The following is an 18,243-nucleotide window of genomic DNA, read 5'->3' as shown; positions in this document are numbered from 1 at the left end:
TTGTCACCTTTCTATCTCTTCTCAGATAGAGAATTTACAAAATTCTGGTTAAAAGCAAAACAAAAAGAGAATCATCCATATATTGTATAATATTTTGGTGTCACATAAATAAGTTGTATAACATTTTTATGTCACATTTCAACAGTCCACGACTATAATTATAAATTCCTGGTGGAAAACAAAATAAGAAGATAATTATACACTTTAATATTTTCTCACATTGCATTGTTGCACCTTCAGAACTAGCTCAAATTTTTTTTTTTTAATCTTTTGGAGAGAGGGAGAAAGATATGTCTGCATTATAATTATGCAAATCTAAATTTTATTTTAAGGTGTATCTTTTGAAAAATCTAATATAAAACCTTTAATTATTAAGCAGATGGAACCAGGTTGCATCCTTCTTGCAAAAGGATTCTGAAAGCACCATTGTATCACCCACCACACAAATCTCAAAGCACTCCAATTTTCATCATTCATCCATTGGCACAGCTCTCAAAGCGAGCAGCTGATGATCCTCACTATCGAGCGAACGGTACACAGGCCCGTAAAGAAGCGCCCGTAACGGTCGCATGAGTTCGTCCAATATAAGCAGTTTCTCGCCCCGCGAGGACCTCCTGCGTCCCAACTCCGAAGCCCGAGAACGAGGTGAAGAGAAGGCGAGACCCCGCCGCCTCTTTTCTCGCCCTCGCCCTCTACCGGTCGGACCCCAAACCCTCTCTGCGCCGCCGCTTTCCCCCATCCCGAGATGGATGGCTCCCTCACCGACCGACTCCCGGAGGCGGCCGCGCTTCCCGAAGGCTTCGTCGAGAGCTCCGGCGATTCGCCGGCGCCCCGCACCCCAACCACCGGCACCGACTACAAGGTGCCGCTGATCGATCCCGACCGCCCCAACGAGCCGTGGAACGGGTCGCTGCTGCCCCTCGCCGTGGAGATATCCTGGGCCGCCGGCGTCGGAGCGGGGGCCGGGGAGAAGCCCGGAACTTGTCCCGATTTCTTGCCGGAGAGGGACATCCAAGAAGTTAGGGTTTCATCGACCCAACCGAGCGGTGGGCCTCTGGAGGCGTCAAAGAAGGTTCAATCGCCTCAAGATGAGCCTTTCTTGAATTCTGCTCACGATTTGGGTGACAAGGCTTATCAGGGTTCGGGTATGATGTTTAACCTGTAAAGGTTTCCGCAATCAATCTTCTTCTTGAATCAAGAGCCACCGTAACTGCCCTCCTTTCTTGCAAAAGAAATTTGCCGAACTCTCAGGAAAGCCTTATTTTCTCTTGAACAAGCAGTTTAACATAATTTTTGCTCTGTTCTTATGTTTTTCCAAAAAGAAAAAAATCTCTGTTTTTATGGTATTCTTAGAAAGAGAAATATTGAGGACATCAATAAGATTTTTCGAGCGTACATTAGAGTTACAAGAATTTCAAGATAGTAAAATAGTTGTGATTTCTAAAGTTGCCTGACTGAAAGCTTCTATGCCATGATATGGGTTTTTTTCTCGTTTAATTGTCTTTGTAAGTGGTAATGTCTCATAATGGTGTGCCCATACCTCGTTTATTGCTATGGTAAATAAACTAATTTGTCATAGTTGATTGAATCTTTTGTAAGCACGAAATCTTGCTTTGAAGTATCAAGTTATTTATCTCTTTGAAGTCTCAAGTTATTTATCTTTGTCTCAACTAGAGGTGGTTTAATGCTGGAAAGGTCAGAGTTTTTGGGCTTTATGTCTGAACTGATGTAGATTTAATATCTAAAGTAAAGATCTTGATGGTTACATTACTCTGACAAAAAGGATGCAGAAGAAGAAACAAGAACTGGTGAAACCTTTTGATAAGCCACCAAGATGAACTGACAACTCAATATAGAGAAGTAACACCATAAATTTTATAATTCATTAATTCATATATATGAAGGCACTAAAATAGTTCTATACTATAATTTCCAACTCTCAGAACAACCCTGAGCTCCTCACTAAATTCAGCTAAGGTCTGAAACTTGAGGTGTATCCCAAGTCAAGTAGAGACTATTAGTCATTCAAAATTTTTATCAAATTAATGACCTTGTTCTTAAATATTGTCTTTTTCTACTCAGATAGAATTCTTAGTTTAGGCCTCAAAAAAGGTTTCTGAATTTCCATTGACCCTTTGCACTCACCTTTGGTGCTAATATTGAATTACAAAAACAATTGTTAAAGTTCCTAACTTACCTTTTGTTCAAAGGTTTGGTTATTCTTTCTATCAATTGGTTTGACATGTTTGATGGGATCCTACTCAAAAAATACGTCAACTTCAGGTGATTAATACTCCCACTAATAAAAAAGGGTGTCTTGGTGCATGACACTTCTGCAACTACGGGATCTAGAGAGGGTCAGATGTATATAGCCTTACCCTCGCATAGGGAGAGGTTGTTTCTATTTTAGAACCCATAACACCCATGTTGTTAATTTACCCAAGTCACTAATGAAGCAACTTTACCATTGTGCGAAGGCCCGCTCTCTCAATATTCCCACTCATCTTGCAATATTTCAATAATTTATTGTTATGAGAAAGAGCTTCTTTAGTTCATTACTTTTTTTTCCATCTATTTGTTTCTTAATGCAATATCTGATTTTTTTGTGCACGATTTCTTAAATCTGAAAGCTGTTGTCACCCAAGAAAGGCTCGAGTCACTTTGTCGGGAGCTACAATCTCAAAATAAAGTGCTAATGGTACTGTCTTCAAATCTACTTATGTATTTTGGAATTATTATTTTTTATTTCTTTTCCTGTTATGTGTTTATTAAAAAATATTTTAAAATACCGAGAAGCTAAGTTCTGCTCAATTGCATTTGGATAAAGCAGTAAGTATTTGTCCCATGATTATGGGTGTTGTAACATCAACTAAATCTTATTTTCTTTATGTGCAAACTTATGAAATTCAAGTTGGGCTGCATTAAACACATTATAGGTGTTCAATTCAGCATGACAATGACTACCAGTTGTATGATTTAATACAAAGTTTTGTGTACCAATTTTGATACCTGTAGGAGTATCCAACTACTACAATGTTGATATGGTACAATTTTTGGTATTGACACTTGGTACAGAGGGTATACCGTATATCAGTTCCCTACCAATATGGGATGGTACACCTAGTAGACCGGTGTTGTCTGGTGCTCAAAACCATGGATTAGTATGCATAGGTCATATTTGTGGGTGAGATATGTAGGGCATGTAGTTCCTGCACAAGATACCCTGCCTTCTCGCAAGTCTAGGACTTAAGGGCTTGGGAAGCATGACTTAGAGTCATTGATGAATAAGTTTGATAGGAGGCTTGTATTTTGGAGACAAGTATTATTTCTTGGAGGTGAGAATTAAGAGATCCTTTCAAATTGTTCATTATGTTTTGTTCTTATGAGCACTTATAATCTGATGCCTCGTAAGTTGGAAAAATTGCAATTCAAGATTGGTGAAAGTGATAGGAATAGGATAAGGGTTAGTTGGAGGTGCTATTTGTCAAGTAGTATAGGATGTGCAGTTCTGAAAGTTTCTTTGGATTGAAACGGCTAAGGATGACATATTTGGATTTGCTAAGAAAATGGTTGTGGAGATCTAGTGAGAAAATGAGGGCTAAAGAGGGTTTAAGAATTGCATTAAGGTATAAATTTTATGTAGGTAAGATGGAATGGATGCTTGGCATTCCAAATGTGCACATGATACATGGGTAAGATCATAAAAGACACACGCTTCACTCCCTAATTAGAATGAGATGCATGTATGCATGTTTGCATATATTGCGTGCATGCATTATGCATGCATCCTTTTCTTTTTTTTTTGATTCTTCATATTAAATTTTTGGTTGTGGAGCTGAAATACTTTTGGCCATAGTCTGTCGAACCGAGCCGAACCGCTCGGTGCGAAACTAAATCAGTTTGCCTTTAATTTTTGATTCCGGCCTCAAACCGGCCAAAATTGGTACCATACCAGCTAGAACCAGTGCAGAACCGGCCGGTAAGGGTCCGTATCGACCAGAATCGGTGGGAACCGGCATGGATTCATTCAGAATTGGCCGGTTCCGTTCAAACTCGGTGCAACCAACCGGTTCGCACTGAGTTGACCCGATTTTGAACCGGGCCCCTCTTTGAGTGGTATAAAGTTTATATTTGTTATTGGGAAGGCCCAGGTGAAAGCGGCGGAGAGGTTTCCGCCGCTCTCCCTTTCCAAAAACTCAAAATTTTTACCGATTTAGTAGTTTAGAAGAAAGATCCAAGCCTAAATAAGGTGTGCTTCCTCTCTCCTATATCATTCCCACATTTTTTTGGAGGCTTCGAAAAATAGCTCAAAAATTGCAAAATAAAGAAAGATTATGCCAAATTTTTTGATTTGGCCTTGATTTTATTATATGTTGTAAATCTATGGACGATCTACAAGATGACATAAATTTTTTTAATTTTTGGATATAATTTTTAAAAATTAGATATATATATTTAGATTAAAAATGAAAGAATTTTAAAATAAATAATTTTTTTAAAAAAATTATAAATCAGAAACGTATTTAGGGCTATAAAAATTTGGTGTCCGTTCAATCAAGTTTTGATGCGATCATGCGCACAGTGACCTAGGCCTAAATTTGAAAAAAATTTAGAGAAATAAGTAGAGCCTTTGATGCATGCAAAGGGCCTAAATAAATATATATAGCATCCATTATTAGATTATACATGGATCTGAGCTAAAATTAATTTTTTTACATATTACTATTTAAAAATTATTTTTAAATTTAAAAAATAATTAAAAATATATAAATAATTTTAAATATTACGAAAAATTAGTAGTACATATTACATTATTCAGAAGTAATTTTTGAGCTAGAAATCATATTTTTCTGAATTTATGAAATTTAAAAATATTTTTAATTAAAAATATTAAAAAAATATATATAAATAAATAATATGAAAAATTAGTATTATGTATTAGATAAATTAGTATATTTTTTGAGGTTAAAAAAAATTATCTTTGTCGTAACGAAATTTTTCTTTTTTCTTTTTTTTATTTTTTTATTTTTAAATTTAAATATATATTTTTAATTTTTAAAAAATTGATATGTTTCAAAAATTAAAAAAAATTATCTCATCATCCGTAGATCTATGGCATATAATAAAATCAAGCTCAAATAAAAAATTTTGGCATGATTTCTCCATATTTTGCAATTTTCGAGCTATTTTTCAAAGCCCCGCCACCAAAAATGAGGGAATGAGATAGGAGAAATGGCAATATGTGAAACTATTTTCAAAAACAAGCCTCCAAAACTATCATGATGACCTAGGAGAGCAGTTTGCAACTTTGATAGCATGTTTCTTTAGTAAGTATTTGAATGTTGCCGGAATGCAACAAATCCCCTGGAGGGGCTTGTGGCTTAAATTGTACACTTACAATAGGCCATAGGCTCATATGGAATGAGTGTGTCATGCGTGAGTTTGCGGCATATGTGCATCTGCACTGCAATCTTATGAAACCATATATCATGCAGTTCTAACATTCAGTTTCAAGTTCAAAATATGATTCTTTAGTATCCTGCGAATTTTCTTTGTAGGTCTAAAGGTTCCATTTCAACCTATGTTTACCCCTGTTGTGATATTGATTATAAATCTGAGTATGTTGAGCTGTATATTTAACATGTGTGTTTGCAGGACGAGTGCCAGAGAGTATCAACAGAGGGACAGAATGTGAGATCAGATCTGTCTGTGACTTTTAAGGATACAATTAAGGTATACATTAGTTCAAACTTCAAAGGGTTATAATCTATGCTTGTTCTTGTTATGGTTAGTTTTCCATTATATTGTCTGAAATAGCAGTGCACAATCAAGTGATTCAAGTCTTTGCAAATACAATTTTTGCTGTAGTAATTTTAGGCAAGTAAGATAGATATTATTAACTTACAGTTAGTACCAGCAAAAGAAACAAAGGTAGTCTATGTTATGCTTTATTGTGGCTATACAGCTTTTCTTGTCATCTATTAAAGTAATGTATTAATCAAATAAAACAACCACTTTACAACAATTGGCACAAATGCAGAGGGGAAGGGAGAAATGAGGAAATCATATTTTAGAAGGCAGCAGAGAGGAGAAAATGAGGGATAAGAATATGCATTAACTTCCAGAAACAATATGGATTCATTTCTTTGTAATACGTTCCCAGGACCTCTGAAACAGAAAAGTTTCTTCCCCTACTTAACTCCATTTTTATTTTCTGCAGCAGTCCTGTGGATCTGGCCCCTCCAGACATGACCGTTCCTCTTGTTCAAGGATCCAGCATTGTTGCTTGTGGCCATTTATCTTTGTTGAAGGAGATTGCTAGCCCTCAAGCATCTCTCCTCAATACTTATTTCTGGAAAGTTTCCCAAACAGGAATCTATCTAAAGGAAGTCCAAGTTTATCGTGGAATTGTACATATTTTGAACAAAAAGGTATATTTGGACTACTTTTCAAGCAGTAGACAGCAGCTAGGCCCATCCATAGAAGATCCATGTGAAGTCAGGATCTTATAAACAAAACTAGCTAGGTAAAAGCAAGGGATATAGGGAAAATGTAAGGCAACTTTGATGCTTCTGTCATTCAACTTATTCTATCTACAGGCATGATTGTGGCTTAAATGTGAATTTTCCATGTTCTTACTGTTCCCAAAACTTTTATCAACACTTTGTTTCAACTAGAAAAATATGTTAAAAGTGAAACTACAAGAAGGGCTCATGACAAAATTTTTGGAGATCACCAAAATATAGACAGCTGAGCCCTGATTGTCAACAGAAGGTTGGAATGTAATTATAAGAAGGTAAATTGAAGAAGATGGAGAACAACTAATAGACTGTTTACAGTTAGATGAAGGAATCTGTCAATACTTCTTTTGCTGTAATTGTTTTATGGATATTTTGGAGCTTGGAAATCAGGAACATGAACTTGATCAAGAAAGTGTGGGGAATGAAAGAACGTTAATTATTTGTTCATAGTTCAGGACAGCATAAGAAATGGAAGTTAAGCCTACAAATGAGTGATATCTGGGAACATGTTAAACAACATTTGATGTGTATTTGATGTGGTGGTGTTTGTATACAACAATCCCTGCTCTTAAGATTCAACAATGAATTGTTGGATCTCTAGGGACTAAGTGGGCAATTGATAAATGCTTGGTATTTCATGGAAGACCAGAGTCCAGAACTGAAGTTTTTTTATGAAGAGGGTTGCTATTAGAGGATGATTCCACATATGATGTGCATCTTGTTGAGGGAGCATCACAAAAGAAAATCTTTTGAAGAGATCCTTGGAAACAATCTTTATTTGACGCATTATTAGGTTACTTATAAGGGGCCGCAGATGATTTATAATATACAAGATTTAGATGTGAGGAAGAAGTGGCCTTGTCATAAAACTTGGGTGAGATATATTTAGATCAGTATGGAAGAGCTATTTTGTGGGTTCTTGTTATGTGCCATTTCTATTCTTCTTTCTTTTTTTCTGATAGGTAAAACCTCTCTATTGAAGCAGAAATAAACAGTACAGAGCCAACTGCCAGTCAGCTGGACAGGGTGATATTGTTCTTGTGTGCAAGGAAAGATTACGTAAACAATCACTTGCTCAGTGATGTCCAAACACCTAGCCCTTTAGCCATACAAATGAATATGATTCCATTTTAATAATTTCCATTACTACTTTTTTCTTTTAATCCTGCTACAATGGATAAAATTCATTTGAAATTAATGATAAAGAAAATACATAATTCTAAAAAGCTTCCCAATGTAAATATACCAGGGTAACAAGGAGGAACCAGAGTCATCTAACAAAGAGTTATATTTAAATTCTGTTGAGATTCTGTTCATTATATTACACTAACTTTTGCAAGCTACATTTTTCTGCTTTCCTAATGCTGTATGGAAATCTGTGTTTTCAGTTTTATCATTTACTGTCCTAGGCAAAATCAGGATTACTCAGGAACAAGCATTCTTAAATTTCGGTAGTTGTCTAACGGCATTATTCTTGGTTGCATAATTTTTTTGTCAATTTAATACCTAAGTAACCACACTAGCATATGCATCATTTTCTTATTGGCAATTTCAGTACGTCTCTCTTTTCCTTTTCATGGTGTAATGCTTGTGTTTCTGTTATGTTCTAATTCATTATTAATGGTCCTTTCAATGTTGTGATTCTAGGATGTAAGCAGTAAGCTAGAACAGCAGAAAGATGAATGTCTTTATCAACTAAGGGAGAATGAGATGTAAGACTTCAATGAGGAATTGAAAGTTTTATTGTTTTTCTTAGAATGCCTACATTAACAAAGATGTTGTTGCATGTTGAGACCTACACACTGGACTGTCTTTGCTTGAATGCATGGTGAATATTCTTTCATTTTTTTTGGGGTCAAGCATGAATTCTACTTTCAAGTCTTTTTCATGATAAATTCAGTGAGTTTGTTCTACCCTCTATTATCATGGATTACTATTTGGAATGATGAAGAACCCATAATAACAATTCTTTTAAAAACATCAATTAATTATTTTCTGTATTAACAAGTTATTTGAGGTTATCTAGTAAATTATGGAAATTATCAAAACATCTGTTGGGCATAAGGTGGCCGTCAACCTTGGAGATTCACTTTTATTAACTATGAGTCTGGAACTTAAAACCGAGGACTTGGTCAGTATGTGGACCCAAAGGGATGAGCCAGTGGGCAATCACTTGGATTAATCAAGTCCATTATTTGGGAGTAATTGGGCTTTCCTATCTGCTTGTTTTTTTTAATGTCAAGGATTCAGGGCATATGTTAGAGAGCAGTTTGTTCCTTAAGTTGTCTTTGGACCAGAAATTTAAAAGCAAACATATATCTAAGATGTAAGTAGTCAGTTTTTATTGTAAATGATAAAAGAGAATTCTGATCCGTAGTCAGTTATACCACTAGAAGGTTCGACTATGAAGCTGAAGTACAGCTGTCTGATTGAGGATGCAACCTGTGGTATGATCTGCAGTTGGTCACAAACTATTCCCTTTACTTCACCCTTTTTATTTGGAAGCTTATTTGGGAACTAAGAAGAGCAGACAAGGACTGATTTGAAAATCTAATTGTATTAAAAACTAGAATCTGCACCAGTAAATCTATCTGGTTACGGTAATTCAAAACATAAATGCAGTTGATTAGTCACAAAAGCAGCGAAGGTGAGGATCACCAATCTACTGTCAAACTGTGGTAACAAGTGAGACTCAATTAGTGGAAAAGGTACATTACTATTCAATCCAAGGCCTCACTAGTGAAAACCAGAAAAATTCATGACTGCCAGCAACATAGCATCTACCTTACTAGATTATCCTTTGCTTGATTAGGTTCCAACCAATGGGCTACCCACAAATGAAATCATTATTGTAAAACTATGATCTCAGCACCTTCTACTTAGCAGGCTTGGGGTACTGACTCAAGGCTGTTGGTATTATGCATATTTCAATAACTCTTACATGTAGCTGTAACTAGTAAATTAGTTTATTTTTCCCCCTTAGACTAAGTTGCACGTGTAGACTGAGCATGCTAGCTTAAGACCAGGCCAGATGGAATATAAGGTCATATGAAGTCTCCAAGCATATCTGTGCGTGCTTGAGAGTGTTCTTGAATTATAATTTTTAAACAGTTAGTGCATGGACATTTTAATATTAAACATGTTTCACTGCATTCAAAAGAATTCATTATTATGACTCGTTGTGTGGGTCCTCCTTAGAGTCTTTAACCTGGAATGTGGTTTAAGGTAACATTTGGATCAGTGTTTGCTGAAATCAACTGGTTCCAGTAGTTCAGTTGAAATTGGCCAAGACTCACGAGTCATGACTTACACTAGGTTTACTAATTATTTTGGTACGTATTGTCATCCAGTGACCATTTCTTTATTTCTTTAGTTATCGCTGGCTAAATTATTTTTATCTTTAGCTGTTTTTTTATTGTGTTAAAAGAAGAGATGCTATCTCATGAATGACAAATCTAACCTCTGAAGTATTTTATTAAGATTATACATTTTTTGGCATTTGTTATGAAAATCGGAAGCACATGAGATTTTTCGTTCTAAGAAGTTCAAGAGATCAGCAGCTTTTCCATGATGTAAGATACTTATTTTTGGGTCTTCAAGTGGTTTTTCAAGGGTAAATGGGAGAAAATGAGATTGTGCAGTAGATAAACTCCCATGAATATTAGATTCACAAGGCTTAAGTTTGGTTTGCTAGAACTTAGCTTAAATCTTATATGCATTTCGGTGAGATAGTACTCAATTGTAGTCTTCACTTCATACTTCATTGGTCATAGATTATCTGTTGGCGTTAGATACTTGATATGATGATACATTTGTTTATGTCGTTGGCTTGTTCTTGTTTTTCCTTATGTTTCCTGATATTTTTATAATACATTTGGCCCAAATTTGAAACTGCAGAAACCAAATTTCAACTGGACCAACTCAGACCTAAACAATGTTTTCTAACCTTGATCTGAAATGGTTCCTGATCCTCTCCCGTGCTGTTCTTATCTGCTAACATCATCATCACATTGCCAACATTTAGACAACATGACAGGTTGACGCCTGGACAATTTGAATAAAAAATGAGCACTAGCATCATCAAATTAGTTATAAATTGAACTCATCTGCAACTGCCCCTCTTTTGTTGCATTAATGATTGATTGAGACTCCGTATTTGGTCAAACCTAATGATTCTAGACTTCCTTCTCCATATTTAGTCTTCAAGTGGTTTTTCAAGGGTAAATAGGAGAAGATGAGATCGTGCAGTCGATAAACTCCCATGAATATTAGATTCACAAGGCTTAAGTTTGGTTTGCTAGAACTTAGCTTAAATCTTATATGCACTTCGGTGAGATATTACTTAATTGTAGTCTTCAATTCATACTTCATATGTCATAGATTATCTGTTGGCGTTAGATACTTGATATAATGATACATTTGTATATGTCCTTGGCTTGTTCTTGTTTTTCTTTATGTTTCCTGATATTTTCATAATACATTTGGCCCAAATTTGAAACTGCAGAAACCAAATTTCAACTGGCCCAACTCAATCCTAAGCAATGTTTTCCAACCTTGATCTGAAATGGTTCCTGATCTTCTCTCCTGTGCTATTCTTATCTGCTAACATCATCATAACATTGCCAACATTTAGACAACATGACAGGTTGACGCCTGGACAATTTGAATCAAAAGACCACTAGCATCATCAAATTAGTTATATAAATTGAACTCATCTGCAACTACCCCTCTTTTGTTGCATTAATGATTGATTGAGACTCCATATTTGGTCAAATCTATTGATTCTAGACTTGCTTCTCCAGTTTACGCAGGTGTTGAAGATCTTGTACATTTTCAAGGGATACTGACGATCAAAAATGACTATCGAACTACTCTTCATTCATTAGAAGATTTTTTTTCCTTGATAAGAGGTCTAGATGATAAATTCCTTGCTTCCATCGTCTACCATCAGTCATCAATAGTAGCAATCTAATAAGATTATGACCATAATAGAGAATATATTGAGTGGATGGCCTACCAATGTTGCTGATGTTCTGGTGGAAGACATGATTCTTAAAATCCATCATCTAATTAGAGTGCTAACTGCTAAGGACTATGACAGTATAACTGATGGAGTACTCAATAATGGGAATATGTTATGAACATATGCCAACGTGGTTTTTTCATTGTAAAATTTTTACAAATTTCTCAATGAATTTATACAAATCTTCTTTCTTTTATTTAAGTTAAACTGATAATGTAAATGGACCGCTTTATGATTAATAAAGTGCTTCTAAGTGGAAACTTTAGCTCGGTATTGAATCAGTCAAAAACTTATAAGCGTCTGTTTAGTATTGTTGTTGATTTTGTGTTTTTGTTTCTTTACCAATTAGTGAAATACCACAAACAGATTGATGTCAAAGATAGCATTTGCACAAAACTTATGACATTCCTTGCTTTTGTTTTCACTCTTTTTTGAAAACAATAAATCTTTGCTACCAAAATATCTAGAGGTTTTACAAATAATTTAGAAAAGGGTTTCATCATACTTGTGTTCACTGTAGTCCATTTCTCCTTCTGGTCTTTGGAAAACCAGAACACAAAAGCAATACCCATCGGGCCCTAAGAAACTATATCATTTTTGTAAAACAGGGATTTAATCACGGCTTCGGCTGCTGCTCCCCTTCCCTAGACCAACTGACCGCTCTCGTGTCTGTCTTGCCGGGATGGCATACTCCATAATGGACGGAAAGTCTTCCAGCCTGAAGAAGATGGAAGGTTGATCTGGGAGCGAGATCTGGGTTCTATGCGCCCAAGGCAGGCTATTTTTGTTAAAAGCATTTTTGTTGAGATGAGAAAGAAAACACCATAAAACTATGTAATAACAAATTTACCAACTCAATGACAGTCAAGGTTGTATGATGTTTGAATCTTCCTCATCAATATATGGTCACTCAATGATTTTATTCCCTAATTCTCTTAAGATCGTATCTGTCTTCATAAAAATTCTGGTTGTTGACTTTTGTCATGTTGATTAGTTACTAAACCTAATCTAAATAGTTTTAGATTTCGAAGTTGATTTAATTCTTTGATTTTAAGAGGGTTATAAATAGGGTGCTTCACCCCATCTCTCTTGTTTAATAATGTGAATTGGTCGAAAAAACACAAAGGTGAGATTGTTACTAAATTTTCTTGTTTCATCTCAGACACTATTAAACTTTTTTACCAGATGATCTGTCATCTCTTTCAATGCCCGTCCACATCATGTTTCTCCATCATTCCTCCAAGCAAGAGTAAATTCCAGTTTGGTTTTTTGTAGTTATCTCCTAGTACATTAATTTAAGTGAGTTTTTTTATTAGGCTAAGAAACCAGTTAGAGCATCTTGCTGACCAGTATGCACTTGCTGAACAACAATTTGCCCAAGAGGTATCCTCCACTATGCCAAACTAGTATCACCCCAATTTTATCATTATACTTTCCCTCCAAGGTTTAAATTCTGCATTAGTTTTACTGCCTTTGGAATTGTTTGACTAACTACCAGCTCCAAAATATGAACATGTAGATGAAGCAGAAAATTGTGGAACTTGAGCTTGCTGATCAGAAAATTCAACGACAAGAAAGGTTAATGCAGGATCAAACCCAGATGCAGTTATATGTTGAACAGGTTGAAGAAATATTGGCCACTGAGAAGAATCTGCATTTACAGCTAGCAGACGATGGAGATAAATTTCAGCAACTCCAAGTATTTGTTAATTCTATATGCTTCTGATAATTTGAAATTGTATGAATAAATTCACTATTCCTATGCTGCCAGTTATTTAAAAATTTTGATATTATTCCTGTATTGCAGCTCTGCATAAATTTCTGATTCATGAAGCTAGCACTAGAGCATCTTTTGAAACAAATGTGATTTAGATGCTTATGTAGCGTGACTATGATGACTCATGTGATGATGATTTAATGCATGAGAAGTATGATGTGTTGTACCTGTGTAGTCTTGCATGACATGTTACCATGTTGAAAGTTGCTATTCATTGACAAAGAATGATACACAGCTACTATATGCATACTCTAGATATTCACATATTACTCTAGGAAAAAGTAATTCCAATATTTGGATAGTTTATAATAACTGATAAGTCATGTTTTTCACCTTAAGTTTCTTTCTTATTGGCACATGAAAGACTTTGAACTTTCTGAGATATGAATTGCTTTTTTCTGCTATACATAACTGGTAATGGACGCTAGACTATATTCATAGTTTTAGAACAGAAGATGACTTTTTTTTTGGAGAATGAAAAAATGATAATTTATTAAAATATTTCACAGAAAAGAACAATCTACAAAATCTAGGCCTGATGTACACTGGTACACTCCCTTCACCTGTGTGCTCAAAGTATGGAGATTGGCAACCATGCCAATTGACTTTTAGCACAATATGCAATTTTGAAGTAAATGATACTTTGGACCATGTTTTAAAATACCAATACCAGTACTTGTTTCAATACCTTGCTAGTATGGTATGGACTGGTTGATATGATACCAACACACAATATGCTCATGGTGCTGGGACAACAAAATATAGGTGAAAACCATGTGTCAATATGGTACGGGTATTATTGAGACTGCTGGAACAGAGCAGTATGCACCAGGATCCAGAACCTTTCTTTAGACCTTAGATCTGATACTGTGGTGCATGTAGTAATTATATATGAAGTTGAAGTATAATCGTTGGGTAAAATTATTTTTCTATTTTATTTCACAGTGTATTAAATGATAATTCAAAAAGGTAAAACGAAGATACGAGTTTATAGATTCATAAGTAAACTGATGCTGTAGACTTTTATGACCTTGGATTTAAGGTTAGTAATGTTCTGCCAGACTTTTAGAAGCTTTTGCAACCAGCTTTCAACTTTTGCAACCACCTCTCAAGTTTAATACTAGTTTATCATAAACTTAGAACTGCAAATATTACAAGTTCATCTTATTATCTATACTAGGCAGATAGTCTGCTTTCTTTTTGTCTTTAATACATATATTTTTTAAATAGCCTACAAAGATATTGAGTTCAAGCTTTATCTCTTCAGGACGCATTGTTGAAAAGTAATGAACTTTTCGATTCATTTAAGCAGGAGATGGAAAAGGTATGTATACTTTAATTTACGAATTTAGTGCTGGCAAGAGTTCTTACCCAATACCTTGTATTAGGACATTAATTTTACTTTGAGCTGTTTATGTTAACATATTTTTCTGTCATTTAAATTTTGATCAGATGGCAAGATCAGTAAAGGAACTTAAGAAGGAAAATGAGTTCTTAAAGAGCAGATGTGAGAAGTCAGATATCACGCTTGTAAAGCTTGTTGATGAGGTAGGCTGAACAATCATTAAAATCTGTTGATAGAAGCAAGAAATTGGAATGTTGTTTAAATGAGGATATTTTAATGAGCTTTAAAAAATACTTATTCACTATACCTGTTTTCTTTATTTGTAATGTGTATTTGGTTCTTTTTATCTCTGCAAGACCATCGTATTTGGAAATTTCTAATGTTTTTGCCATCTTTTCTCATAGTCCATCATGTCAAAATTATGCCCCTAGATCAGTGCCGGCTCGAGCCTTAGGCGATCGAGGCGGTCCCCTAAGGCCCCCGGCCCAGGGAAGGCCCCCACCCACGGCCTTCCCTCGGGTCGTCGTTTTCCGATGTGAAGGTGGAGCTGCAGCAGCTGGTGCTCGCCATCCTCGACGACCCGATCGTCAGCCGGGTCTTCGACGAGGCCGGGTTCCGGAGCTGCGACATCAAGCTCGCCGTCCTGCGCCCCCCGCTGCCCATCCTCCGGCTATAAGTAAAAGATTTTAGAAGTAAAGTACATCGGTCTCCCTTCCACCATCCTCAAAGATCCGTGGGACGATCAAGTCCTCTTGGAACCGGGAGGTGCTGCTGCTATACAAACACTCCCCCCCCCCCCTCGTCTTCCTTCCACCATCCTCAAAGATCCTTGCGACAGTTGATGCACGCCTGAAGCCACTCTTATCTTTCATCCCTTCTCTTTTTTGGTTTTGGTCTTGGTTTTCCTTCCCTCACATTGGAGATGGACTTCTTGGAGGGTGGAGATTCTTTTAATTTTCTCCTCTCGGTTTCTTCTCCCCTCTTGGGTGGTAGAGAGAGAAAAGGAGCGAGAGGGGGTTGAATGGCTGCTGTGCTGTGATGTTGCAGTTGCTGCTTGGGTACTCACTTGAAGGGGAGATGGTGGGATGGGACTTTTATTTATTAGATGGAGTGAATTTTCCATAATGCCCCTACTTTCTCTAATAGAGAGGTTCAATTCTTTTCTTTACCTTGACCATGAAGTGCCATGGGATGACCCTTTCCTATTCGGCTCTTGCTTGACATGGTAAACACTATTGCCAAGCATTATCTCAGTTATTTAATCAGTTTCATGACCCTTCTTGTAGAGTAATTACTTTTATGTGCTTTCATTTAAAAATTATATTAAATTGAAAAAGCTTTTTGCCTATCTTTGTTAGATTCATGTATCTTTGTTGAAATAGTGTACTTGATAGCTATCTATTCCTATATTTTTTTTAAGTATTTTATATTTATTAAATTTTTTATTATTAAAAAAAAAGAGGCCTTATTCATTGGATTCGCCTTAGGCCCCCAAATGTATTGGGCCGCCCCTGCCCTAGATATAACATATAGTTTTTTATTTCGTTGAGGATAATCTGGAAAATAAGAGGTCTTAAATCTCCTGGTGAACATTTGAGATATTGGCAGGTTACGATAACATTGTTTTAGAATGATGCTAATGACAAACTTCGATAGCCATACTTGTGAAGGCCCTCATTATACCATAATCATATTATAGATCCCAACTCCTGTGATTGATCTCCTTATAAGGCACATGTAATTTGTTGTTTGTTTTTCATAAAATGGCAACTGGTTTTCCACCAAAAGAATTTTGTTCTGATGTTTTTTTGAACCATTCTGGCATGATGTCTGTTATATGCTTATTGACACTATTGATGTCCTAATTGATGTTGAAATTCAGATCCAATGGAAAAAAATCATGCGCATATCTTAAGACCTCAAGACCTTATGGTGTAAGGCTGCATTTGTTCTCATATACATGATCATAATTTTCTAAACCATCCTTGGAGAATGACTCTTTTATCTACTTGAAAAAAAGGTGAGGTAGGGCCCTCCAAGCATTTTAATTTGTGAAATGGCCACCTTATGTCCATAGAGTTCAGGAGCCTAAGCTGTAACTGGATTTATTTGACTGCAAGAAAGAACTGATGCTGCAAAAAGGATATTAGACAACATAGAGAGCATTCGTATTGTGTATTACTGGATCCTGAAAAAACAAAAAGTAATTCTTTTTGGAGTTTTACTTTCATTGAAGATTGATGGTTGCATTGGAACAGGCACATCTAATCAAATAACTCAATAACTGATATATTTTTAGCTGAGGTAAGATTGATCCTGGGAAAATATGGTAGCCATTTTAAATGCTTATGAAAACAGTGGATTGGATTCTTCAAGAAGCTAATGTTTGAGATTGGTGGAAGGGGAACTTCAAAATGGGTGTGCCAACAAAGTAGAATTTTGTTGGTACTCTGAGATATTCACAGTTGCAACTGACACATACAACATAGCGACATTGCCAGATCTCGTCTTTAAAATTTGGGTGTTTGCATCTACGAATGTGCAACGGGGCTCCAATTTGAAGAATTTCGGCATATCAATTCATCATAGACATTCAATCTAAACATCCATAACCTTTTAATATCCTACTGCCTTATAACACAGATCTTATAGTATGATAAGGATGAACAGGTGAGAGATTATTCCTGCTTGTTCAGCTATCTTGCTGTGTCTAGGTTAGGGTTAAATGTGTTGCTTAATGAAAGTAATATTTTCATACACTTGGCTGATGGCATTATTCACCTTGCAACCAACCTTAGGAATAAAGAAATTGAGGACCATTCTTTTGCTAGGTTCATGGGTATACACAATAACCCTCTTTTTGATGGGGATGATGCTACCTAAATATTTTCTTGAGTATCTTTTAACCTGTAAAAGGAGCATGAGTAACTGCTTGTGATTTTAGGGCAAAAAACAGCTTGTAGAAGTAACACTTTGGAATGAAACAAAGAATGTTGCACATTCATTTATTTGCAGCTTACCTTCATCATAATAGTCAATAGTGTAGTATACTTACTTTTCTATCTTGACAGTCAATAGTGTAGCATACTTAATTTTTCTATCTTGAATGAAAGCGCGAAGACATGAAGAAGCAGCTGGAGAAAGCAAAGAGTCAGAAGGAAAAGCTTGAATCTTTGTGCCGATCGCTGCAGGCAGAAAGAAAATAGAACCTAGTAGGGGGTGATAACAGTGATCCAGTTACTATGCAAGTCAGATCGGAATCAGCGGGAAAGACTCCTAAAGCCAACAGAATTTGGCAGTTTACATATGCAAAATTTTGCCTGAGATTTCATAAGATGCTGTTTTGCAGGTAGGCTGAGGGAATGTGATTCTTTCTTTCAACATTTTCCATGTATCATCAGAATAAATGTTACTAATCATGTTGGAAAGCAATTATTCATGGGGAAGGCAATATTACCTTTTTAAATATATAAATGTGAAGATTTTACCAACATAGCTTCATTGTGCTCTGAAGTCCTGTCGGGAATCTCATGCACACTTATTTGATAAGGGTGAGTTTGGATTTGGTTGCCTGGAT

General features: G+C 35.9%; 1 protein-coding gene across 5 annotated transcripts; it reads left to right on the top strand.

Moving 5' to 3' along the window:
- The first annotated feature begins 582 nt into the window (after positions 1-582).
- Positions 583-18,159, top strand: LOC113463458 (uncharacterized). 5 transcript variants are annotated; one of them, XM_039132431.2, is made up of 9 exons: positions 583-1,145; positions 2,631-2,698; positions 5,656-5,733; positions 8,169-8,233; positions 12,861-12,927; positions 13,064-13,243; positions 14,589-14,645; positions 14,774-14,869; positions 17,787-18,159. In XM_039132431.2, exons 1-9 carry the CDS (start codon positions 746-748, stop codon positions 17,790-17,792), a joined length of 1,017 nt encoding a protein of 338 aa, XP_038988359.1. In that variant the 5' UTR covers positions 583-745; the 3' UTR covers positions 17,793-18,159. The 5 variants fall into 5 exon arrangements, 4 of the variants coding, with proteins under 4 accessions (XP_038988359.1, XP_038988358.1, XP_088566959.1 ...); XM_039132430.2 differs by having other exon boundaries at positions 17,780-18,159; XM_088710833.1 differs by having other exon boundaries at positions 17,738-17,876.
- Positions 18,160-18,243: the final 84 nt, after the last annotated feature.

Source organism: Phoenix dactylifera, chromosome 14 (assembly GCF_051530095.1).
Source record: "Phoenix dactylifera cultivar Ajwa chromosome 14, Ajwa_hap1_PhDact_Kaust_v1.1, whole genome shotgun sequence".
NCBI classification, from domain to species: domain Eukaryota; kingdom Viridiplantae; phylum Streptophyta; class Magnoliopsida; order Arecales; family Arecaceae; genus Phoenix; species Phoenix dactylifera.
This window is presented reverse-complemented; position numbering and strand designations above follow the sequence as displayed.